This window comes from Schistocerca nitens, chromosome 1 (assembly GCF_023898315.1).
Source record: "Schistocerca nitens isolate TAMUIC-IGC-003100 chromosome 1, iqSchNite1.1, whole genome shotgun sequence".
NCBI lineage: Eukaryota > Metazoa > Arthropoda > Insecta > Orthoptera > Acrididae > Schistocerca > Schistocerca nitens.
This window is the reverse complement of record NC_064614.1, coordinates 734,427,411-734,453,173: the sequence shown is the minus strand read 5'-3', so window position 1 is coordinate 734,453,173 and position 25,763 is coordinate 734,427,411. Positions and strand designations below refer to the sequence as shown.

Below are 25,763 nucleotides of genomic sequence, written 5' to 3'. Positions count from 1 at the left end.
ATCTCTTAATCTCCAAAAGTTCTTCATGAATTGCTTTGCAATTTTGACACAATGTTGCATTCGAATACTCAGGTGTTTTTACATGGCTACTGCAACTCCGTCTGGTGTATATGCAATGTGTATGTGATAAAATTTATACAAATGTAAATGTTAGTTTGTTCAAAGTGGTTAATTCCGAAAGTTCTTGGCCGATTACTTTGAAATTTTGACGCAACGTTCTATTGGAATACGCGTTTGTTTTCATTTATCTGTTTTTTAAAATACATGTAATACATAAATTTATATAAATTTAACAGTAGGGAAACGTTATAAAATATACAATAGTGAAACGTTGTTAGCAAAAAGGAAATTTGTGTTTATGGCTTATTGGTTTATGATTAGAATATTACTACAAAACCTGAATTTGCAATAACAAAGCATCAAGGTCAAGAGAGGGGGGGAGGGGAAGAAAAGGGGGTGGGAGAAAGTGGACATAGAGAATGGGAAGCAGGAGATGGATAGAAAGAGGGGCAAGGAGGAGATGGAGAGAGGGGGACGGGGGATGATGGACAGAGAAAGCGTGGACGAAGTGATGGGATGAGAGAGGAGGAGATAGAGGGGGCAGGTGAGATGGAGAGAGGGGGGGAAGAGAAGGTGGACAGAGAGGGGGGAAGGGGTGATTGACAGTGAAAGGGGGGAGGGGAGAAAGACATGGATAAAGAAAGAGACAGGAGGAGATGCCCAGAGACAGGGGAGAGAAGGAGACTGGGACATGTATCCAACCCTGGTACATATAAGAAACGTGTGCTTTTTCTTTTCTTCCTTTTCGATTTAAGCAGACTGAGCCACAGCAAAGCGTGGCCGGGCACAGCTGGTTGCTGTACAAGCAAGAGCCATGGACACTCACCTGACGGGCGACACGTAGTTGACGCCATCGACGTCCCTCCAGTCCCAGTGCTTGGGCAGGTAGGAGGCGCGCTGCCGCTGCTCCGCCGTCACTGGGGCGGGCTCCGGCCACTGGGCCAGCCACGTGCTGCAAGCAAACGTCACACATCCTCCTCACTTCCCACTCTCCTTGTAAAGCAACTCTGCAGTGTCACTTTCCTGCCCTGACCAAATTACGCCTATCGAGTTATGAGAGTCTGTACTGAAAGCGACACCGAAAATTAAATTCTGCTTCTTTCGTGTAGTCCGCCTCCGTAACTCAGCGGTCAGCGCGCCTGTGCGAAGGACCTGGATTCGATTGTCGGTACTGTCAGGGAGTTTTCCTTGGTGGAAGGACTGCAAAAGGATGCAAAAAATGTGCAAACACGTGTGAATTCCTAAGGAACCAAACTGCTGAGGTCATCGGTCCCTACGCACTACTTGAACTAACTTAAGCTAACTTACGCTAAGGACACTATATACACCGATGCCCGAGGGAGGACTCGTACCTCCGGCGGGAGGGGCCGCGCAATCCTTGACATGGCGCCTCAAACCGCGCGGAGTGGCCGAAAAGGATGCACTCAACCTCATCAAGCCAACTGAGGAGCAACTTGATTGAGAAGTAGCGGCTGATGCCATGCCCCTTCATACTGCATCCAAATTACGCCGTTGGAAGAGAATGATGCGGTAATTGATCGTTTCCGATTGGTTCATTTGGGCCAAAATGTGGAGCTTTGCTATTTCCCTTTCTTTTCTGTAATTAATTTACTGCGTGAACCATAAGTAAAGAGAATATGACCGCCATAGTCACACATTGAATGTACCTTGCTACGTGACGTCTGCTTTTGGTAAAGCAGTCATTAATCTCTTCCCCTATACATTTCCACAAGTCAGCCATCAAATCATCGCCCGCAAACGTTCCTCAATACCTGCTGAATCTTCTGACGTACTGGAGCCGAGGATCGTCGCAAACATCAGCTGCGTCCCTTTACCTCTTACAAAATATTACTTTCTTTAGGCCGGCCGGAGTGGCCGAGCGGTTCTAGGCGCTTCAGTCTGGAACCGCGCGACCGCTACGGTCGCAGGTTCGAATCCTGCCCCAGGCATGGATGTGTGTGATGTCCTTAGGTTAGTTAGGTTTAAGTAGTTCTAAGTTCTAGGGGACTGATGACCTCAGCTGTTAAGTCCCATAGTGCTCAGAGCCATCTGAACCATTTTCTTTAGTCTTAAGTCTCACTCTTATTTTGTGATCATGATTATCGGAAATCATATATCCCTACTACAATAATTTAGTAGAAGATCTGAGGAGATGCAAGCTCCTTCCACAGTCGTCTGGTAGGAGGCCTCAGAAGACGTACACTCCTACTACAGTACTCTAATAGGAGAACTAAGGAATGCATATTCACACAATAGTCCTCAAGGAGGAAACCTGATGCACATCCCTATTATAATCCCCTAGAAGGAGAATGTAGATGCACTTAAGTCCATTAGTAAGTGACCTGTGAAATTCATCCTACTGTTATGGCTCACTAGTCAGAGAGACGTGTAAAGATGCACAATTTTTTTATAGTCTTACAGGAGCCTTGAGCAGATGCATACGTACTACAGTCCTCTAATAGGAAGCTTGTGGAGATGCATGCTCCTACCACAGCCCACAAGTATGACACTTGAGCAGATCCACACTCCTACAATAGTCCGCTGGTAGGCACCTGGGGAGATGCACTCTTCTATTACAGACCTTTATATGAGGTCTGAGAAGATGCACACTCCTGCTGCAGTGTACACTCCTACTATAGACCTTAAGTAGGGGACCTGAGAAAATACACAGACCTCTAGTAGGACAACTGGAGACACACACTCCTACCACAGTCCCCTACTAGAGGGCCTGAGGGATGCACACTAGTGCTACTAGTCTCTAGTAGGAGACCTGGGGAGATGCATGCTCTTAGTATAGGGGAAAGCCTGGTGAGATGCACACTTCTATTACAGTCCTCTAGTAGGAGGCATGTGGAGATGCACACTCCTACTACAATGTGGAGGAGATGTAGACTCCTACTATAGTCCTCTAGTAGGACACCTGAGGATGTGTATGTTCCTACTATAGTTCTTTAGCAGGAGACCTGATGAGATGCAAGCTGCTGCTAAAATCCTCCTTGTCGATGGCTGAGGAGATTCATGCTCCTGCTATGTTCCTTAAGTAGGAGACCAGAGGAGAAACAAACTCCTACTATCGTCCTCTATTGGGAAATCTGAGAAGATACCTACTCATAATGTCCTCTAGTGAGAGATGTGACAAGGTGCATGCCCTTGTTACAGTTCTCCAATAACGGGTTCCCGGGTTCGATTCCCGGCGGGGTCAGGGATTTTCTCTGCCTCGTGATGACTGGGTGTTGTGTGATGTCCTTAGGTTAGTTATATTTAAGTAATTCTAAGTTCTAGGGGACTGATGACCATAGATGTTAAGTCCCATAGTGCTCTGAGCCATTTGAACCATTTCTGAGTTCTCCAATAGGAAGCCTGAGAAGGTGCGCACTCCTGCTATGGTTCTCTAGTGGGAAAACTTACGATATGCGCACTACCTCAATAGTCCTCTAGTAAGAGATCTGAGGGGATCGATGCTCCCACTACACTCCTCTGGTAGGACATTTGGGGAGATGCACACTCATATTACAGTCCTCTAGTAGAAGAACTGACGAGATGCAAGCTCCTACTACAGTCATCTAGTAGCAGAGCTGGGGAGATACACTATCCTTGTGCATTCCTGTAGCAGGAAACCTGAGGATATGTGCACTCCTACTGCAGTCGCCTAGTACAGAACCTGGGCAGCTGCTCATTGTCACAGTAGCCCTGTAGCAGGAGATCTGAGGAGATGCACACTCCTATTATAGTCCTCTTGTAGGAGACCTGGGAGGTATACATTCCTACTACAGTCCCCTAGTAATCAAACTGAATCGATGCTTGCTCCTACTACAGTTCTGTAGCAGAAGATCTGAGGAGATTCACACTCCTATTTTATGCATATAGGTGAAGACATAAGGAGATTCACACTTCTACTGTAGGCCTCTACTGGGAGATCTGAGGCAATGCACGTGATACAACAGTCATCTAGTAGGACACCTTGGGAGAGTCGCTGTTTTCCTACAGTCCTGAGGAGATGTCCACTCCTACTACATTCTGACTCAGCAACCAGCTATAAAGTAATATGGGCTACTTAGGAAGACATTAGTGTGGAGACTGGTTTACCCACAATACAATATATTTGTGAGAGCACTGACTGCCTACCTCTCTAGCTAATGTAGTTTGCTCAAGGATGCTCTACGGCAAAAACGTGCCAAATGGGACAGTAGAAGAAAGAAAACTGAATAATCAAACAAGACTTTACACACAGGAAATCAGTGAACGCTATTTTGTCTGTCGCTGCTGATATTTTGATCATTTTAGGATGTTGACACGCAACTTTATCCAGTGACAGTCCTTCGTTGGCACTTTTGGATCTGAGACACCAAGCAGCCAGTTCCCAACTGGTTAACGGATGTGCTGATGTCCTCGAGTGGTCAACGCAACCTACCAGTCCACCATCCACTATGTCTAACGAAGCTATGAGAGCTCCTGTATTCGTTAGCCGTCCTGGAACAATTATTGTCCAATAAATCTTCACCTTAGGCCAAATATGGTGAGTCATAATGATCAATTGATTCATTTCGTGCTATAACTGTAAACAGAAATTAATAATGAATTTCTCTGATGCACCCTGTTCCCTACCAGACGCTTTACCTTCGTGAAACTCTACAACATTCAATTGCTGGTGGAAGGAAGAAATATCTGCGCTCACCTCCCTTCGAAGTCACAAGAAACGGACCACAAGCTCAGAAAGTTTCAAGGATGTGGAAGGAAATCAATCGTCCCCTTCCAATGGAAGCTTCCCGGCATTTTCGTGGAGCGATTTAGAGAAATCAATGAAAACCTAAATCTGTATGGCAGGATGCGCATTTCAACCGTCGTTCTCCCGAATGTGAGTTCAGTGTGCTAACTTCTGCACTTCAACCCTTTGCTTCAGTGGGCAGCAGTTAACAATATTTAAAATGTCTTATAGCACAGGATGATCACAATAAGCTACAAACATAAGTCATTTTACCAATGTCTTATGATAAGAAAGGACGTTGCAACTAAATTTAACAATATAAAATTACTTGAAGAAATCCTATTGAAGCCGGGAGAAAAGAGTGGCAGTATTTCACAACCGATGCATATTACAGTTGTTTAAACCGTGCATAAACGTTGCTCGTTTCCATGATCCGTCAATATTCCTTTTAACATCTCAAACTTTTGTTGCGAGATTATATACTCTATCTGTGTCCCGATATCTATTTCTGTAGTTCTTATACTCTCGTAATCTACGATGAGATGTATTTTTGTGCAAATTGTGTTGGTAGCTGCAAATGAGGACAATGATGTGTCGTGCCCAATAAAATGATAATGTGCGTTTGCCCAAGTTGAGTACGAAAGTGTCTGAAGGTGTATACGCTATGCACATAATACAGGGTGTTTCGAAAAGGTTGGTCCGATTTCACAAGAGTGTTTATTCCTTATGAATTAAAATGGAAGCTTACAGAAAACTTTGAAAGAAGGATTACAGTCGGGAGTAACAACAATATTACAGAAAGTTTCTTTAATTCCAGTCTGTGTAAAAAAATAAAAAAAAAGCTGCCAGATTATCGATTTCAGTATGTAGTCACTGTCTTCAAATCATTTCATAACACATCCTAATATGCCACTCTGTCTTTTTTACATTAGGAAACATTTTAAACAGCTCTGAATATTGTCGCTACAGTCCAAATTCGACAGTGCGACGACAACTTTCGTGACCACAGAATAGAATTAAAGAAACGAATTCTAAATGTTAATTTATGGATCGAAATGAAAAATGTACTTTGCCGCCAGTTGTAAGTCATCTGTTCACGGTGCAGAAACAGTGTTGGACAAATGTATGGAAACACAGCTGTAGGAAAGCCGTTGATGTTCGAAACAGCTTTCGGTCGCCTTGGAATTCCCTCTTTGTCTGATACACTAAATCTGGAAACATATCAACTACAAGAGTATGTGATGTGATACGAGGATGCAGGGCAAATGATCTTCGTTCATCTACACTGTGAAAGTATGAATCTAGTTTAAGAGCAGTAAGCCTAGTTAGGCAGTAGAAACCTAAAGCGCGGCGTTAATACCGCCGTAATGTACGCAAGGCACGCTTAGCAGGCAAGTACTGGAAGCAACCCAACATGTGAAACACAAGAACTGAAGAACTGTGATTTTTAAACCTTTTGGCCATAGTCATTAAACCACCATTTTAATGAATTTCTCATTTTATGCCTCGTGGTCATCGATACTTACGTTATTTTCTTTTATTTCTTTATGAATTCTGCAGTGAACAAAAAGGAAGTGCAATCTCTTTTTCCTGTACTTCGAATTTTCTCTGCAGTTGTTTGCTTTTCGGAATTTCTCGTTCACTCACCTCTTGCCGCCAGCCATGTTAATGAGTTCCTCATTGGTCAGTCCCAGGTATTTCTCGTAGACTTTCGCTTTCCACAGCTTCTGTGCACTGTTTATCTCATTTACCAGACGCGTTTGCTGTACGAAGCTGACTTCCTGCTCCATCTGCAACAAAATATCACAGTACAAGTGCTCCTTACCGTACCGATAATAAGTTCTTAGAAGTGCTGCAGTGAAACTAATATCATCGCAATGCTATTCTAGAACTTTCTTGTGGCGATTCGTTGAATAACTTTCTTGCATGCTCACGTAATTGTGCAATCAACATATCACAATTAACTGAGGAGAAAAATTGTTTACATTGAAGACTTTTTTTCCGCCGTCTACTACTACCACTAAATAGAAATAATATTTGTAAAATTTCTAAGAGTGTGGTGCCACACAGCTCGTATATCATGACTTTTACAAATATTTGTAATCGTTAGAAATGCAGTTTCTCCCCGGTAGCTTGTGCTGCACTATAATGTGGCCATAGGTGATGAGTCAGACTGCCAAGTTCCACGTACGGCGGAGCCTGCTCCCAGCCGATAGTTGTCAATGCGTGTGTTTTCGGTTGGCCCTCAGAAATGCAAGACCAGCTTCTGCCGTGTCTCCGACCTAAGAATGTTCAATTTTCCACTTCTCTAAAGCCCCAGCGTCCGCTTCCTCGTCTCCATCCAGATTATCCATAAAATTCCTCTCTGCTCCGAGCAAAAAGCGTGTAAAAGAATACGAGTACTCCACCAATCAGATGGATACACTAAATATTGGCCAGTGAGGTATTTGTTTAAAACAGAGGACACCTAGCAAATGTTTTAGAAGTTGCCCAGTGAACCACCTGAGAAAACTGAGCTCCAAACTTCCACTTCTTAGACCTTTTTATATCACCAAATGGACTGTTTTGCCACATCTCAAATATCTAGAAAACGGTGTCCTGATCTACCATTTACAGATTTTCTTTTTACGTCACCTAGTGAGCTACATTTTCGCCTTTCAAGAGAGAAGTTCTCACTGCAAGTGGAATGCCGTCTGGCTGTCGCTCTTCCACCCCCACAGGGGAAGAAGCAAAATCTTTCAACAATAAACAGCCGCCGGGCTTCCCATGAGAAAACAGAGCTGAACATCTCCTGACCAGTCAGGCACCCACGGAAAATGATAACATTCCAGCAACCTATTCTTTGAGCAGAGAGAGCGATTTATAAAAACAATTTATTCGGCACTGGCTGAGTGTCCAACACAGTTCCTCATACTTGTTGTTTCTAAGCAGAATCCGGGACCGCACCGTGCCTGCCCACAAACTGCGTCTAGGTCACTGCCGCTCTCCAAGCTGCCTAGACCTCCTTAGAAGCCGGCTGTTGTACCTAGGGAAACCTGGGTCCTAGTCGCTGGAGACCCCTCGTTCCCTCCCACCACGTGGCCCATCCAAGACTCCGTCACAACAGGTATAGGAGACAGAGTTAACTACAGAAAAGAGGGAAATTAGGACATGCGCTAGCGGCTCAGTCTTTATAATCACAGATATATCCCTATTATCACCATCAAATATGCATAAATCGACAGAAACACGATACAGATTACACTAAAGTGAATCATCAGCAGTAACGTATGAAGTGTATCATACCAACATTTACTGACTCGTTTCAGTACACGTTTCGATATCTAAAAAGATAAATGAATCACAGGATCTTGTTGCCTCCATAGCAGTGGTGATTGGAAACTTCGAGTGTGAAACATTTTATTGCGGGAAATAAAGGATATTTTACTATCAATTTTCTTCAACTCAGCTGTCATTACTATTTTAATTTATTTGCATATGATATTGAAGCAACAACAACGCCTGGCGATAAAGCCGCAGGTGCTTTTAAATCGACTACAAAAAAAAAAAGTCACTTGAGTGGAAGAAAACTAGTAAGAGAAGTCTCTGTTATCCACAACAAAGCCCGCATCTCGTGGTCGTGCGGTAGCGTTCTCGCTTCCCACGCCCGGGTTCCCGGGTTCGATTCCCGGCGGGGTCAGAGATTTTCTCTGCCTCGTGATGGCTGGGTGTTGTGTGCTGTCCTTAGGTTAGTTAGGTTTAAGTAGTTCTAAGTTCTAGGGGACTTATGACCACAGCAGTTGAGTCCCATAGTGCTCAGAGCCATTTGAACCATTTTGAACCACAACAAAGAGAACGTTAGGAGGTGAAGTGAGTTCTTGCTTGCTTCAGACGAGAAAAGCCTATTTATGTGCTCATATGTATCTGATCATTTAGGGTGAGGAGAAGGTTCTGTGTCCAGTGTTTATAGACCTCAAGTGGTTTGCTACAGGCAGTGGTTTTTCCCTTTGTAACACATCGGACCTTCCCAGGAGCGCCATGTGGCAGCACACGCGTGTCGGCGGCCACAGAAGGCTGCAAACAAGTAACGAGTCAACTAGGGATTAACAAGCAATCAATCAGGTAACACGTTCAGGGCCCTTTGGTAATGAACAACCCACTAGCGCATCTATAATTACCTTATTAATTTTATTTACGGGTCCTTGAAAATTCAGCCGCATCTTAAACCGTTAACGAAATTTCCGAAAGGAAACAAACAGCATGTTGATAACCCGTAACATACTGAGGAACCTAAATCGGGAAACAGATTTCGGCTGACATCATTTCGAGACGAGCTGAAATTTACTCAAAATGGGGCAACAGTTAAAAAGCACTCAAGTTTTAAACGGGTATTTTCCTTCGTCATGGTAGTGTAGAGACACAGTGACACCAACCTTTCCGATGGCTGGAACTGAGTCACACTAGGAAACCTATCTTGGGAAAACGACGTGTTCAGCCACTACGCCACAGCAGGGAGGCGTTGCCCCCTACCCTCCCACGAGGTTGGCAACAACTCTAGTTTCTGAGTTCAGAACATTACAGTGTGCGGGGACAGCGAAGCCGTAAAACGTCTGGTTGTCGCCATGTCCTACCCATTCAGTTTTCGCTTCGAGACGGACCAGCTTCATCACCAGCACGGACGCGTCTTGCTACAGTCATTTACCGCCTTGCAGTTAGTGGCCGTATAACTGTTCATCATCTTGAACGGGGAACAGCAATGTTGCGCAAATACGTTACCCGTTCGAGCGCAAGTTTCTAGCGCTAAGAGCACAAACCAACGACGCCCGCCGTGTGGTAAGATTCACCTGAACACCCCCCGTTGTCCTTTGACCTACCCTCTTCGTTCAGTACTCTCTGGCTTGATCATACGTATGCGTATCAATCTATGATTTCAATACATGTGCTGTGTGTCGTTTACCGTCGTGCAACGTCAGTGAAGGCTGCTCTGGACTAAATATTGCATTTTGCTTGATTCTGATTTCAGAATGTATTAATATTTTTGGGACTACTTATTTCTTTCTTATTAGACTTCTACATCTACATCTACATACATGCACCGAAAGCCACCGTACGGTGCGTGGCCGAGGGTACCCCGTACCACTACTGGTAATTCCTTTTCCTGTTCCAGAAGCGAACGAGGGAAAAACGACTATCTGTATGGCTCCGTATGAGGCCTAATTTCTCGTATCTTATCTTCGCGAAATGCATGTTGGAGGCAACAGAATCGTTCTGAGCCGCGCGGAGTGGCCACGTGGTTCGAGGCGTCATGTCACAGATTGCGCGGCCCCACCCACCGGAGGTTCGAGTTTTCCCTCGGAGATGGGTGTGTGTGTTGTTCTTAGAATAAAATACTTTAAGTCTAGCGACCGATGACCTCAGCAGTTCGGTCCCTTAGGAATTCACATACAATCGTTCAGAAGTCAGTTTGATATGCCGGTTCTCTAAATTTTCTCAATAGAACGTTGCCTTCCTACCAGGAATTCCCATTTGAGTTCCCGAAGCTTCTCCGTAACACTTGCATGACGTTTGAACCTACCGGTAACAAATCCAGCAGCCCGCCTCTGAAATGCTGCGATGTCTCCCTTTAATCCGAGCTAGTACGGACCCCAAACACTCAAGCAGTATTCAATAATAGGTCGCACTAGCGTCCTATACGCGGTCTCTTTTACAGATGAACCACACTCTCCTAAAATTCAAAACCTAAATCGATCATTCTCCTACCCTACTACAGTCGTTATACGCTCCTTCCATTTCACATCGCTTTGCAACGTTACGGCCACATATTTAAACGATTTGACTCTGTCAAGCAGGACACTGCTAGTGCTGTATCCGAACATTACAAGTTTGCTTTTCCTATTCATCCGCACTAACGTAAGTTTTGCTACTTTGAGAACTAGCTTACTTGAGAACTAGCTTAACTTACATTTAGTACATTTAGAGCTAGCTGCCATTCATCATACCAACTATATTTTGGTCTAAGTCATTTTTTATCCTCCTACAGTCACTCAGCTACGACACCTTCCCGTACACCACAGCGTCGTCAGCAAACAATCGCAGATTGCTACCCATCCTGTCCGCCAGATCATTATGTGTATCGAAAATAATAGCGGTCCTATCACATTTCCCTGGGACGTTCTTGACAACCCCCTTGTCTCTAATGGACAAAAATGGTTCAAATGGCTCTGTGCACTATGGGACTTAACACCTGAGGTCATCAGTCCCCTAGAACTTAGAACTACTTAAACCTAACTAACCTAAGGACATCACACACATCCATGCCCAAGGCAGGATTCGAACGTGCGACCGTAGCGGTCGCGCGGTTCCCGACTGAAGCGCCTAGAACCGCTTGGCCACACCTCTAATGAACATTCAGCGTCGAGGATAACATACTGGGTTCTATTAGTTAAGAAGTCTTCGAGCCATTCACATATCTGGGAACCCATTCCATACGCTCATGTCTTCGTTAATAGAGTGCTATGTGGCACCGTGTTAAACGCTTTTCGGGAATCTAGAAATATGGAATCTGCATGTTGCCCGTCATTCATGGTCCGGAGCATATCATGAGCAAAAAAGGCAAACTGAGCTGCGGCATCTACCCAACTTTCACAGTATCCAGAAAATCATAGATCCCTTACAAGTAAGAGCATTGCCTTACACGGTCAAAACAATCAATCGATCATGTTATTAATTTAAGAACCCGCAGGCCGGGTAACATATACAGCGCTCGCAAAAGGTCTATCCGATAACATATGCGGTTGGATAGAAAGTTTTCTAACACACAGAGAGCAGTATGTCACCCTGAATGCGGTGACTTGAACAGAAACAAGCGTATCTTCAGGTCTGCCCCAGGGCAGCGTAATACACTCCTGGAAATTGAAATAAGAACACCGTGAATTCATTGTCCCAGGAAGGGGAAACTTTATTGACACATTCCTGGGGTCAGATACATCACATGATCACACTGACAGAACCACAGGCACATAGACACAGGCAACAGAGCATGCACAATGTCGGCACTAGTACAGTGTATATCCACCTTTCGCAGCAATGCAGGCTGCTATTCTCCCATGGAGACGATCGTAGAGATGCTGGATGTAGTCCTGTGGAACGGCTTGCCATGCCATTTCCACCTGGGGCCTCAGTTGGACCAGCGTTCGTGTTGGACGTGCAGACCGCGTGAGACGACGCTTCATCCAGTCCCAAACATGCTCAATGGGGGACAGATCCGGAGATCTTGCTGGCCAGGGTAGTTGACTTACACCTTCTAGAGCACGTTGGGTGGCACGGGATACATGCGGACGTGCATTGACCTGTTGGAACAGCAAGTTCCCTTGCCGGTCTAGGAATGGTAGAACGATGGGTTCGATGACGGTTTGGATGTACCGTGCACTATTCAGTGTCCCCTCGACGATCACCAGTGGTGTACGGCCAGTGTAGGAGATCGCTCCCCACACCATGATGCCGGGTGTTGGCCCTGTGTGCCTCGGTCGTATGCAGTCCTGATTGTGGCGCTCACCTGCACGGCGCCAAACACGCATACGACCATCATTGGCACCAAGGCAGAAGCGACTCTCATCGCTGAAGACGACACGTCTCCATTCGTCCCTCCATTCACGCCTGTCGCGACACCACTGGAGGCGGGCTGCACGATGTTGGGGCGTGAGCGGAAGACGGCCTAACGGTGTGCGGGACCGTAGCCCAGCTTCATGGAGACGGTTGCGAATGGTCCTCACCGATACCCCAGGAGCAACAGTGTCCCTAATTTTCTGGGAAGTGGCGGTGCGGTCCCCTACGGCACTGCGTAGGATCCTACGGTCTTGGCGTGCATCCGTGCGTCGCTGCGGTCCGGTCCCAGGTCGACGGGCACGTGCACCTTCCGCCGACCACTGGCGACAACATTGATGTACTGTGGAGACCTCACGCCCCACGTGTTGAGCAATTCGGCGGTACGTCCACCCGGCCTCCCGCATGCCCACTATACGCCCTCGCTCAAAGTCCGTCAACTGCACATACGGTTCATGTCCACGCTGTCGCGGCATGCTACCAGTGTTAAAGACTGCGATGGAGCTCAGTATGCCACGGCAAACTGGCTGACACTGACGGCGGCGGTGCACAAATGCTGCGCAGCTAGCGCCATTCGACGGCCAACACCGCGGGTCCTGGTGTGACCGCTGTGCCGTGCGTATGATCATTGCTTGTACAGCCCTCTCGCAGTGTCCGGAGCAAGTATGGTGGGTCTGACACACCGGTGTCAATGTGTTCTTTTTTCCATTTCCAGGAGTGTAGATCCGCTGCTTTTTACGATTTACAGAAACGATCTCGTTAACGGTATTGACAGCGGCATTAAGACTGTTTGCCGATGATGCTATAGTCTACAGGAAAGTAGTATCACACGAAAGTTGTGAACAAATCAATGAGGATTTGCAGAAAATAAATACGTGGTGTAATGACTGGCAATTATCTCACAATATTAGTAAGTGTAATCTACTGCGTATAACAAGGCGAAAATTCCCATTAATGTACGAGTACAAAATAAATGCCCAGTCTTTGGAAGAGGTAACATCCGTCAAGTATCTGGGTGTGACTATTCGAAATGATCTCAAATGGAGTGATCAAATTACACAGGTAACGGGCAAAGTTAACTCTAGATTGCGGTTTATTGGTAGAATCCTGAAGCGATGCTGTCCTTCAACAAAGGAAATTGCTTACAATACGTTAGTTCGTCCAGTCTTAGAGTAGTTTTCGTCTGTATGGGACCCTTACCAGTTGGGTCTGATTCAAGAGACTGAGAAGGTCCAAAGAAGAGTGGCAAGATTCGTGACTGGTACATTTAGCCACGGCGAGAGTGTTACAAATCTCATAGAAACTTTGAAGTGGGACACACTTGCAGATAGAGGACGCGCTAAATGGAAGGGGCTGCTCACTAAATTCGGAAATCCGATCTTTGCCGAGGATGTAGAGCATATATTATTACCACCAACTTTCAAATCGCGCTATGATCACCATTCAAAGGTAAGGGAAATAAGAGCTCATACTGAGGCGTTCAGACAGTCGTTTTTCCCTCGTGTGATCCGCGAATGAAGAGAGGGAGGGAAATATGACTTTGGCGCGAATTGTGCCCTCCGCCACACACCGCTTGGTGGCTAGCGGAGTATATATGTAGATATGTAGAAACTGAGAAAGCTCCTATCATTTTCACCCTCTGGGGTTGCGAGAGCTGTGGAAGTCAGTGGGGTGAGAAAGTCACACTCAGAAGAATAAAGCTTCTCTAATCCATGACAGTTATTATTGTTGATGGCTTAACAATCTGAAACTCAGTTCGTAAAAAGTTAGTTAAATAAGGGTAGAATAGTCACAATTAGTATATTTTTTCAATCGTAAACTTGAAATTGTTTTAGCATGAGCCTGCGGTTGAATCCAGTAACGCGAGAAAAAGTTACATTGAAACTTAGTTCTATCTTACACATACAAATGGTGGAAATTGGCTGTACGCTATAAAGCTAAGAAAGACGTATTCACCCACTCACCAGCTGCTTCTTTGCGGTGAAAGGATCGACGTGAACCTTTCTGGCCACCGGCGAGTTCTTGACGCCGTAGTAGCAGGACCAGTGTCTCAGCGTGACGTCATGCGACCAGCCGTTGAACGTGCGGTCGCAAATGCTGGTCACGGTGCCGTTCTCCTAGAGACATCAAAAGCACCAGTCAGTGTTCACCGTAGCCAACTCCATCAGGTAAACGAGTGAACGTAAGCCACGCTTACCGATATGTAGTAGGAGAATGCGAAGTAGCTTCTGCCGTTGACGGTCACTTCAAAGCCCTGGTTGTATATCAACGTCCAGGTGCCCACGTTGCCGTACTGGTCCGTGGCCACATTAGGGTACGACAGCTCGACTGTCACAGTCTGCACAGGTTCTTCACGCCAGACAGGAAGAGAAAAACACAAGTAAAACAGCTCTCCGAAACCACTGATAGTACAGCAACACACATGCAAATACGCAAGTTACAGCGGCCGACGTCAATCTCAAAAAATCTAAAATCTTTCCGGATGCACTGCCGCCTTATTTTAGGAAATAAAAATTCTAAAAACACTCAAATAACCGACGTTTCGGGAGTCCATGCGTTGAGTAAGGCCGCCGCAACAGGTCAGAACTTCGGGTTACTATAATATATATATAGCATTTGAAGTAGTCTCTAAGATGGAAATTCCCAAAAGAATGGATATTGACCAGACAGACTTTCACTGTATAGAGAATTCATATTGGAATCAGACAGTGCAGGTAATTCTGATAACAGTCACCGACTTGGTTAACATGTGTAGAGAGGTCCTATAAAGATGCGTTCTGTCACCCCTGTTATTCAATTCGTATCAGAGGGTTACTTTCAAGAATCACTTGATGGTATAGAAAAAGGCATAAATTTTAAGGCAGTTTTCACCAACAACGTTCGCCATCCTAATGATACAGTACTGAAAGCTGATAATTTAGATGACATTCAACATCTTGTCAACATAGTCGGATATTACGACAATAATCTAGGCCTGAATACCTGAATATCAACACCAAAAAGATGCATTTTGTGGTTGTCACAAGACATCCCGACTCCTTTACTAAAGCGAATCTACGTTTCAGTGGCTCCGTAATACGAAGAGTAGACGAATGTAAGTACCTTCGAATGTGGCTTTGTGAAGACTGGAGATGAGACATGGAGATAAAACGTAGCATAGAGAACGTCCATAATACTTTCATAAAATTCAAAAATAAATCTTTCAAGTACAAATTTAGGCTTACACTGTAGAGTTCGGATTGTAAATGCTACATCTGGCCTATACGTCTACATGGGTCTGAAGGATGGACACTAAACATGCCAATATGAAAGAACATAGAAGGCTTTTAAATGTAGATTTACCGCAGAATGTTTAAAATACCGCAGACAGCTAGAACAACTGGCACCGAGGTATTGCGACGAGTGAAAAATGTTAACAACTTTAAAAGAAGAAAATCTGTATATTTAGGACCTACCTACGAAACTCCAAATGTATAGGCCTACTTCTACTATTGATCATAGAAGGGAAGATCGAGAGCAAAAGAAGAAAATGACGAAGAAAAATATATTGATTAGCTAACATGAAGCAGTGTATACGACTACCAAGTGCAGATCAGCTGCTACATATTGAATTTCATAGGATAAAGATGCATCGTGTGCTCGTCAGTATCCATTAAGGGATATCCAGAAGAAGGAGATGACGCAACAGTACTCTCAGAAAGATTTGAATACAGTAATACTTGTTCCTTAAGATTGAAAAGCAACATTTTCTTCGCGTAATATTCTAAATGATCTTGAAATATGTGAAAGGCGTAGGGGAGCATCTAATATTTAGTTTCCTGAGATGTGTTTCATGAGCTAATACTCTGCTCATCAAAATTTATTCTAGTTATAGGCCAAGATGGTTCCTTGAAAATTGTCATTTATTCAAAACTGACAAAGTCTCATAGCTATTTAGTGAGGCTTGATGGTAATAAACTTTATTTTTCAAACGGTTCCATTCCTTGTTCTTTGCCAAACAATGCAAACTTGAACATATTTTGAGGTGTTGCTAAGGTACTCGTGATGTATTTCTTGAAACGATTCTGTGACTATAAAGTAGTTTATGCTATTCAGCAATAAAGTCAAGGACTTTCAGGCTGAAGATTATGAGATATAGGGCAACTGGTCTTTTACGTGACGGCTAGCCTTTAGCCTCGGGTGAGCTTGTGATCTGCTTTCCGATGCAAATGTGTCAGATTCCATGTGTTCTTTACGTTAACTTCAGATTCAGTATCCCCAAGCGCACCAGAACTTGAGCCACTACAAGTAATATCCATTCTTTCAGTTCTTGGTGCCTAGTTCTCCTCCTTGGGCCTCGAAATCCTGAGATGTGGAAGAAGTTGATGATATGGTTACAACGAGGTTCGACCTTAGACACGCATGCTCCAACAGGAAATACCACTTTTACAGTAATTCCGCTGTCATTCACTTAAATCGATGACTGCTAGTGATCACTCCAATAAACAATAGGGAGCGAAAACATATCTTGCTACATTTTTATTAAAAATAATTGTGTTTTTAAGCTTCATGTAATAGGCAGTTAAATTTTAGGTACTTTACATCGCAACCTTTTTTTCTACTTGTGATCAGAGGTGGACATATTATAGAAAGAATTTTGGGAAAATGGAATACTTTTCACGTTTTCCTTAGTCTTACTAAATTTTTCATAAAATGAGACTTGACAGCCATTATCAGTGATGTCGATAACTTCCATGTACTAATTTTGTGTGAAATATATCATCCACTTGCATTATGGTCTCCTTAGTATATGGCGTATATTTTCACAGTGACTGTACGCGCATAGAAACAAGTAAGTCTTTCGACAACTGCTGCAATTGCAAGTTTCTTCCTGTTTATTCGAACAATACGGTTGTATATAGCAACATTAAATATCTTTTTGAAAAGGAGACAGTTGGTGATTACACAGAAGACTTTAACTATCGTCCATAAATTAAATATTTTTCAGAAGTGAATATAGAAGCTGTTAACATTTCTGAAATTTTGTGATCCTCAGTAAAACAGATATATTTGTTTCTGCACTTACATTTTTGGTTTTCCTTGATATTGCGACAAACGTGTTACTCGTTACTGAATAAAGTGGTCCACTAAAGAACAAAATCTTCCTTGAAAGTTAGGAACTGTAACTGACACCAAGCTGCTGACATTAATTTATGTGTAAGCCAAGAGTCTCTGTATGAATAAGTTACTCACCGAACGAGTCGCAAGTGGCGCTGTTGTCGAGGTTTCTTTCGCCTTCGTGGAACGTCCAGCTACCCTGCACGTCGCTGTATAGACAGTTGGCTGGCGTGTCAGCCGTGGCGCTCACCAACAGCAGAGCTGCCACTATCAGCGAAGTTCTCAGGTACCCTAACATGGCTGCCATCTCTCCTGTCAAAAAAATTAATACCATCAACATCCATACAATTTCGCACAATTAGTCGCAGAAGTCCTACTCCCATACAGCCCCGGATCTACGACATTTCCGAAGTGGGAGAAAAACTTGATAGTGGCGCTCCCTCCCCCCTCAAGCGTTTGAGACAGGGCGTCAAAAATTAAAAAAAAATCGATTTTTCAAAATATGTCCATTTTGTAGCGCACATCTTTCTGAAGAGTTTGATATATGAAACATATATGTTCGAGTAAATGTACGACATGTTATTCAGTCTTAAGTGTGCCAAAGTGCAGCACCACACTCTTCACACAGCATTTTTCTATCGCACGTCACTGTATTTTGCTCTGTACAATTCAAACGTTTATATTTTATAATGGAAGCCATCAATCATATATTCAGGACTCTCGAAATTAAAATGTTCTATGGTGCCTCTCCTGCTCCCAGTCGGCCGGTTTCACATCCCACCCCCCTTAAAGAATACTCACAATTAATAGTGGGTGGTATTAATTCACCCATACCAGTTACGTCTTCTGCAGCTGCAGAAACTGATTATCTTTCTACAATAATACTTAACTCCTCTTTCAGTGTCAGCAGTCTGCTAATCTGATATCAATCCTGGATAATAGCATAATCTGTCTAGTCATTCAAGGAAAAATGTCGACATGTGTGAGGGGAAGAAATAACACATACATAGGAAGGTTTTGGTGGGCAAGGCAAGGGGGGGGGGGGGGGAAGGAATACTGATTTTTCGGGATCAGGTTGGGGGGGGGGGGGGGGGAGGAGAAAAAAACAAAGGGGACATTGACTAGTGCAGCAGTGAATAGGATATGATTTGCATTTATTTGACTCGTCTATCACGAAAAGCATACTGTACTGTACCACATTAGTTTCCGTAACTGGCGGTCGTTTCAGTAAATGTTGCGGCTACGTGATAATAGGAATTTGTTACATTTGTCCAGTGAAATAGATGAGGAATAAAACAATTTCCAATCATTCACAGTAAAGTAACACTTGCCTTACATTGTCACACCAAATGTTTATACAAGAAAATCTTTTGTGTAACTGCTATAGAGGATCGTGGTCTGAGCACCGACCTCTGATTGCTACATTAGATGCCGCTACCGGAGATGTATATAGGCAGTACAACGGCCGCCTAGTAGTTAATATTGCCTTACGAAATCAAAGATAACATTTCCTGCAGATAGATCCTTTGTTTTCAGGTTGAAAGAATGCTGTCCGTCTCTGTTACAACATTAGAAATCGATCCCAGATCCTCCATGTTGACGTCGATCACCACGATCTCTCGGTTACAGAGGTAGTGGTGGTGGTTAGTGTTTACCGTCCCGTCGACAACGAGGTCATTAGAGACGGAGCTCATGCTCGGGTTAGGGAAGGATTGGGAAGGAAATCGGCCGTGCCCTTTCAAAGGAACCATCCCGGCATTTGCCTGAAGCGATTTAGGGAAATCACGGAAAACCTAAATCAGGATGGCTGGAGACGGGATTGAACCGTCGTCCTCCCTAATGCGAGTCCAGTGTGCTAACCACTGCGCCACCTCGCTCTTTCATTTTCACATACTTGTATTTTATTGCAAACTTTCTTAATCCTTTAAGATCTATTGGCTACAGTTATGTTCATTAACTTTCGCTGTTTGAGCTGCAACAGAAATAAACTTATAAGCCAAAAATTATGACAACCTGTTTAGCTTATTTGTCTGTCTTTGAAATGAAATACATAACTGATTCTGTGTGTCAGGGATACCACAATTTCCTGGTAGTTTTTGGAGTTATGTGACATTAGATGTCCACGCAAAAAATGGTTCAAATGGCTCTGAGCACTATGGGACTTAACATCTGAGGTCATCAGTCCCCTAGAACTTAGAACTATTTAAACCTAACTAACCTAAGGACATCACACACATCCATGCCCGAGGCAGGATTCGAACCTGCGAACGTAGCAGCAGCGCAGTTCCGGACTGAAGCGCCTAGAACCGCTCGGCCACTCCGGCCGGCTGTCCACGCAAAGGTCATGTAATTCGCATAAATAACGGGACACTGATTTGCGTACGCGGTGATGGCTACCGATAGCGATCCAGATGAGTTCCACAGGATTTGCATCAGACGAATTTTGTGGTCGAGACATCAACGTTAGTTCACTATAATGCTCCTCAAACCACTGTAGCACGGTTCTGACTCCGAGACACGGAGAAATGACACTGCTGAAAGATGACATCACCTTCGGGGAAGAATCAAGTGTGAACGCAGCTGTCAGCTGCCGGACGGTCGGAGTGGCCATGCGGTTCTAGGCGCTACAGTCTGGAGCCGAGCGACCGCTCCAGTCGCAGGTTAGAATCCTGCCTCGGGCATGGATGTGTGGGATTTCCTTAGGTTAGTTAGGTTTAATTAGTTCTAAGTTCTAGGCGACTGATGACCTCAGAAGTTAAGTCGCATAGTGCTCAGAGCTATTTGAACCATTTGTCAGCTACCACAGGTCCCACGCAAGTGCAGGAGAATGTTCCCAAGGCATAATACTGTACTCGCCAGCCCGCATCAGTGCCGCGCTGCACATTTCGAGCCGCCGTTCGTCTCGTTCAAATGGTTCTGAGCACTAACCTAAGGACATCACACACATCCATGTCCGAGGCAGGATTCGAACCTACCACCGTAGCGATCGCGCGGTTCCAGACTGTAGCGCCTAGAACCGCTCGGCCACATCGGCCGGCCGTTCGTCTCGATGACGGCGTTTGCGGAGACGACCATCGCCCTAGTGTAGCAGAAATTTGATTCACACGAAGAGCCGACACATTGATCGATTGTCGAATCCCAACGGTCCCGTGCTCACTGCAATCGTAACTGACGATATCGTTGGATCTCAACGTGAACACATAGGTGTGATCTGCTGCGGAGCTCCATGTTCAAGAATGTACGATGAACGGTGTGAACCGAAACACTTGAGTGTGCACAAGAGGCACAGATGCCACAGATCACCACCTATCCTACTCAGCAGAGCGGACAAGCCTCCGAATCCTACGTTCTGCGAATGATCGTGGACGTCTAACCATTTAGCTCCTAGTGGTTGTTTCACTATCTTTCTACCTCTTTCTGTAGATACTCACGATAGTAGCACGTGAACATTCGACCAGCTTCGCCGCTTTCGAAATATTCGTTCACAGGCTCAGAGTAATAATAACAAGTCCCTTGTCAAAAGCGCGTAGCTCAACGAATTTCCCCATTTGCAACCCATATCTTCGGTAGGGTGATCCCCCATCCGTGTCTGCTCCGTTTAACTCTTTTGTTACCGCGTCACTTGTCCGCAGCGCTACCAGGTGGCATCCAACGTCACTGTGGGCAGTGGGCAATGGTCATAACGTTTTGGCTCATCAGTGTATTTTTCCCCAATGGGAACCTAAGGTGCACATTTGTGAATGTTCAACCTTTTTACCACGTGCAGGTGCTGCCAGCTGTTTGGCATGACTCTGAAAATACCAGAAACTCATTGTAACAGTGAGCAATAGCCCACGACCACCAGGATATACGGTTGTGGTTGGCTGACTGTATTCCACCGTATTACGAAATAGTGTTATTGTTAATGTGCATGGTAATTATTGAATGATCATTTTTTTATTACAACAGGGAATATTTCACAATTAGTTATTTTAGTCCACAAAATAAAGCCAAGTGTACAAAGTATATTTCGAAAACAGATACATATTTCTGTATAAATCTTGCGTTTAAAATCTTTAAAAAATCACCTAAGAGCCTTACCACATAAAGAAAAATTTTTATTCCTCCATAAAAATTCGGGTCTGAAAGTATTAACTAACAGTTTGGAAAAAATTCGTAATACATAACCCCAAAATAGTAGGCACACTCAAAAAGTTCGTTTCATATATTAAATTATTGTTCAGTTACAATAAGCTACAAGGGGGACCTTCAGAGGTAAAAAAACTGCCCTTTCAGAAAAAATAGCTAAACTACTTATGATAACTGAAAGGGAAAATGAAAAGACGTAAAATAATTTCTCCAGAGCTGGGGGCAGAGTGTTAAGGTACTCAGCGTTTAGAAAGTAGCACATACAGAAAAAACTGTGAAATGTTACTTAATATGCAACTAAAAAATATACTTGACACAAATTAAAATAATGCAGATGTTTAACTAGCTTGTCATTAAAATGCATGGAAACTCCAAAACAATTTATTCATAAAAAGACTCGCGCTTCGTCTCAACAGTTGTCTAGGAAAGTAAAATATTTGACAGGGAACCATAATCAGGAAATCTGACGTCTTACTGTGTGGTGAACTCAAATGACAATTAAGAACCTAATCTCATTGCCAATACGATAGGTAAACGTTTAGCAGACGAACGCAGTGCTCAGTAAGAAACTGAAACAACGATTTTTTACAAGTATATTGTGCTTGGCTTCAAACAATTACGCAAGATTTCTCGGTGCAAATATAAACTCCAATAAATTAGGCACATTCTCTTCAATTTTGAATGAGGTGGCACGTGAAAATCCATGATAATTCTGATAGCCGTATTTCCGGATTAGCGTAACATATATTATAAAAATTACAATATCAAAATTGTTCTTCGCTGTTCCTAATGTACAGTTGACAGTGAAAAATTATGGTGTGTATTTCGCTGGAAGCTCTACGTACTATTTGAAGGCGTTTTCATAGCCAGGAGATAATTTATCAGTCTATGTCCAGGAAGACAAGAGGGGGATAGTTTCCTGATAACTGTAGCCTTTGAGATTTGTCTGTAATGTCTTATAGTGGGAAGACAACTGTTTACTGCAGCCAGGCCGTCTACTGGAGACGTTAGAGGGAATCTATATTCATCATAATGATAAAACATTAAGAACTTGCTTATTAGCTTCTTCTGCTGAAAACTGTCACAGGAGCATTACACCATGTCGCTAAAGAGATAATGTGTACCAATGAGAGACAGATTAAACAAAGAGCTTGCCTACAGATTTCTCAAGAGACAATACATACGAAACTGTTTAACCATTTATGGCTATACGCAATATTTTCAAACGGTGCTACAGTATTTATGTTTCTAATTATGATTTTACCAAAGCCTGAAGTTCGGTCACAGTCGATTAATAGATTTTCACAGTTGGGCTAGAATTAGTGTTTACGAGACTACGAGCGAATGTAATTGACTATAATAATGAATGTAAACTAGCCCAGGACGTGCATGAGTATGTACTGAATAACTTACCGCACAGAAATTATCGGTGACCAACAAACCAGAATCCACAAAGCCTTTTATATCTGATGGCGGGCGACCTCTGCACCCAATTGACTGCTATCTTCCACACAGTGCCATTCCAGATATGAAGCGCAATTTGCCTGATACTGCGTCTGTTGTACAACGAACTGATTAATCGTTATATATAATTTATTACGAGACGTTATATGTGAACTGTCAGCCATAGGAATACTCTTTACTCGTACGTTCGTATGTCATTATCTTGTTTACAACTCTCTAGATTATTCATACACAAAAGGTTTTGACAATAGTGACAGAGAATTTACTCATTGTCTACAGATTTGACACTATTTCTTAGGATTTGTAATATCACGTGTAACTAATTTAAATTATACGTCCCTAAAACAGTGCAATTTGTTGTTTTCCTATCTTCTATCGCACTAGTACTACACTGGTTTTCTTAAAGAAAAACAACAACTTGAAACAAAATAAGCGCCTTGAAACAAAATGGAAAAATGGCATGAACGATAAATGAGTTCCTATGATATCTTTTTTTTAAGTCGTCAGTCCTTTGAATGATTTGATACTATCTGTGTGTTCCTATTGTTTTCCTTTCGTCTCTCATAAATACTACACTCAATATCATTTATGATCTGTTTTCCCTGGCTACTTTTCTCCTCCACTCCTCCACCTTAACCATTTCTGGTAAGATTATTCCATAAAAATCCTTTCCTTGCGAATTATTTTTAATGCTTCACTTCGTGTCTTATCTGGCCATATATTTTTTACATTCATGGACAGAATCACGTTTTACATGCGTACAGTTTCTACTTCATTAGAATTCCTATGGACCACAGTCCACTTTCACACAATTCTGCGTTTCAGATGTTCATTTGTACTGCGAGGGTGCAGGTGAGTTTTTGACATATCTCTCTGGAAGTCAGAATGATGCCCATCGGTTGGACAGGCCGACAATCAGAGCACACTCAACGGGCTCACATGCTTTAATGAAAGGTATCACGCAGCTGGTGGTGCTAGCCAGTGTCAGGCATGGGTGTTGTATCTCGCAAAAGACAACAAACAGATGCATCATCTAACTATGAAATGAAACAATGGTCCACATTAACCCCTATGCTAACATATACATAAATAAGAAGTTATCACAGGATCTATTCTGTCTAAATGAATGCAGAGAACAGAGCAACTGACAATTTTTAACAAGGGACACATCTAATCTAACACTTAACTGTCATGACAAAAACCACATAGTTTAATGAATGGCTCTGAGCACTATGGGACTTAACATCTGTGGTCATCAGTCCCCTAGAATTTAGAACTACTTGAACCTAACTAACCTAAGGACATCACACACATCCATGTCCGAGGCAGGATTCGAACCTGCGACCGTAGCGCTCACGCAGTTCCAGACTGTAGCGCCTAGAACCGCACGGCCACTCCGGCCGGCCCACATAGTTTAGGCGAATGGGATAAAACCGTATTCGACGAATGACGTATAGAAAGACAAATCTGAGATGGACACACAGCGATCTCCTGATTCCGCCAGAATAGTGACAGATTAGTGTATGCAAATAACATCACTGATCGAGTCGTGAATTGGCTTCTGTCACTCCAGAAAAACATAAAATTAACGGAATGTACTTGATTCTAACAGAGCGCCTACAAATGCTTGGTAATTCTCATACTCTGTTCACCCAAGTCGCAATTTGTCATCATATTCTGCACTCAGTAGTGGAAAGTTGCGGGCGACGTGAAGCGCTGTAGACTGCAATACATCAGTCACCGATTGCTAGCACAGAATTTCCCGACATCTGCAGAGGACGTGCTCTCCTCTGTGCCTCCAGACCAAGTACTTTCCTCTGGATCCCCAGACGGGGTGTCCTCCTCACGGTCCCCAGGTGAAGTATTCTCTTCGTACACAGACTTCCTTCTCCCTCTCTACAAGTCTGCACAGATCCCGTGAACCAACTCAAAAGGCTCTGAAAAATGCTGAACACTGACATTTTTGTTATCTAAACAAATATCTTTCCTCCTAGCAAAAGTTTTAACAGTGTTAACCAATCGTTTCACTTCCACATATGCAGTTCTTTAACAATTCTGAGTTACACTCCCGTACTTCTTGCTAGGTTTTCCAATACACTAGTCTCTACGTTCGTGTTTCTCGGAAACTGTGTCCTGGAAGGGTCTTCTCTGCTATATTTTCATATTAACAAATGAAATGGAAATGAGCGTTTGGCGTCATTGGCCGGGAGGCCCCTTACGGGGCAGGTCCGGCCGCCTTGGTGCAGGTCTTAGTACATTCGACACCACATTCGGCGACCTGCGCGTCGTATGGGGATGAAATGATGATGTAGACAACACAACACCCAGTCCCTGAGCGGATAAAAATACCCGACCCAGCCGGGAATTGAACCCGGGCCCCTTAGGACGGCAGTCCGTCATGCTGACCATTTTTTTGTGTATTATTGTGATTTTTTTATTTTATTTATTCATTTATGTATTTTTTATTTTTTTTCATTTTTTTAAATTTTTTTTAACAGTAAGGAACTGAAAACTAGTAAGTGCACTCTTTGCGTCGAGTTAGGGACGCACATAACTAAAACCATGCTAATAGTTGTAGAAAAAGGCATAAAGAAAGAGAGCAAAGTGCGGGGCGAAGGAAACCATGAAACAAAACTGAAGGGTGGAATCCATACCACCATTAACCAGTGCTACATCTTGCACCGGATGGGAAAACTAAAGCTGCGAAGACCTTTTCGCACCGGGGACA

At 43.6% G+C, this 25,763-nt stretch overlaps 1 protein-coding gene across 1 annotated transcript in view; it reads right to left on the bottom strand.

Moving 5' to 3' along the window:
* Window positions 1-23,056, bottom strand: part of LOC126260149 (dipeptidyl peptidase 1-like) — a 44,765-nt gene extending 21,709 nt beyond the window's left edge. The window contains exons 1-6 of the mRNA XM_049957408.1: window positions 22,985-23,056; window positions 17,579-17,755; window positions 14,544-14,695; window positions 14,311-14,463; window positions 6,413-6,555; window positions 887-1,012 (exon numbers count right to left, since the gene is read on the bottom strand). Of these exons, the coding sequence (XP_049813365.1) occupies window positions 887-1,012; window positions 6,413-6,555; window positions 14,311-14,463; window positions 14,544-14,695; window positions 17,579-17,750 (746 nt within the window). The 5' untranslated portion in view covers window positions 17,751-17,755; window positions 22,985-23,056. The remainder of the gene's footprint in view (window positions 1-886; window positions 1,013-6,412; window positions 6,556-14,310; window positions 14,464-14,543; window positions 14,696-17,578; window positions 17,756-22,984) is intronic.
* Between the last annotated feature and the right edge of the window lie 2,707 nt (window positions 23,057-25,763).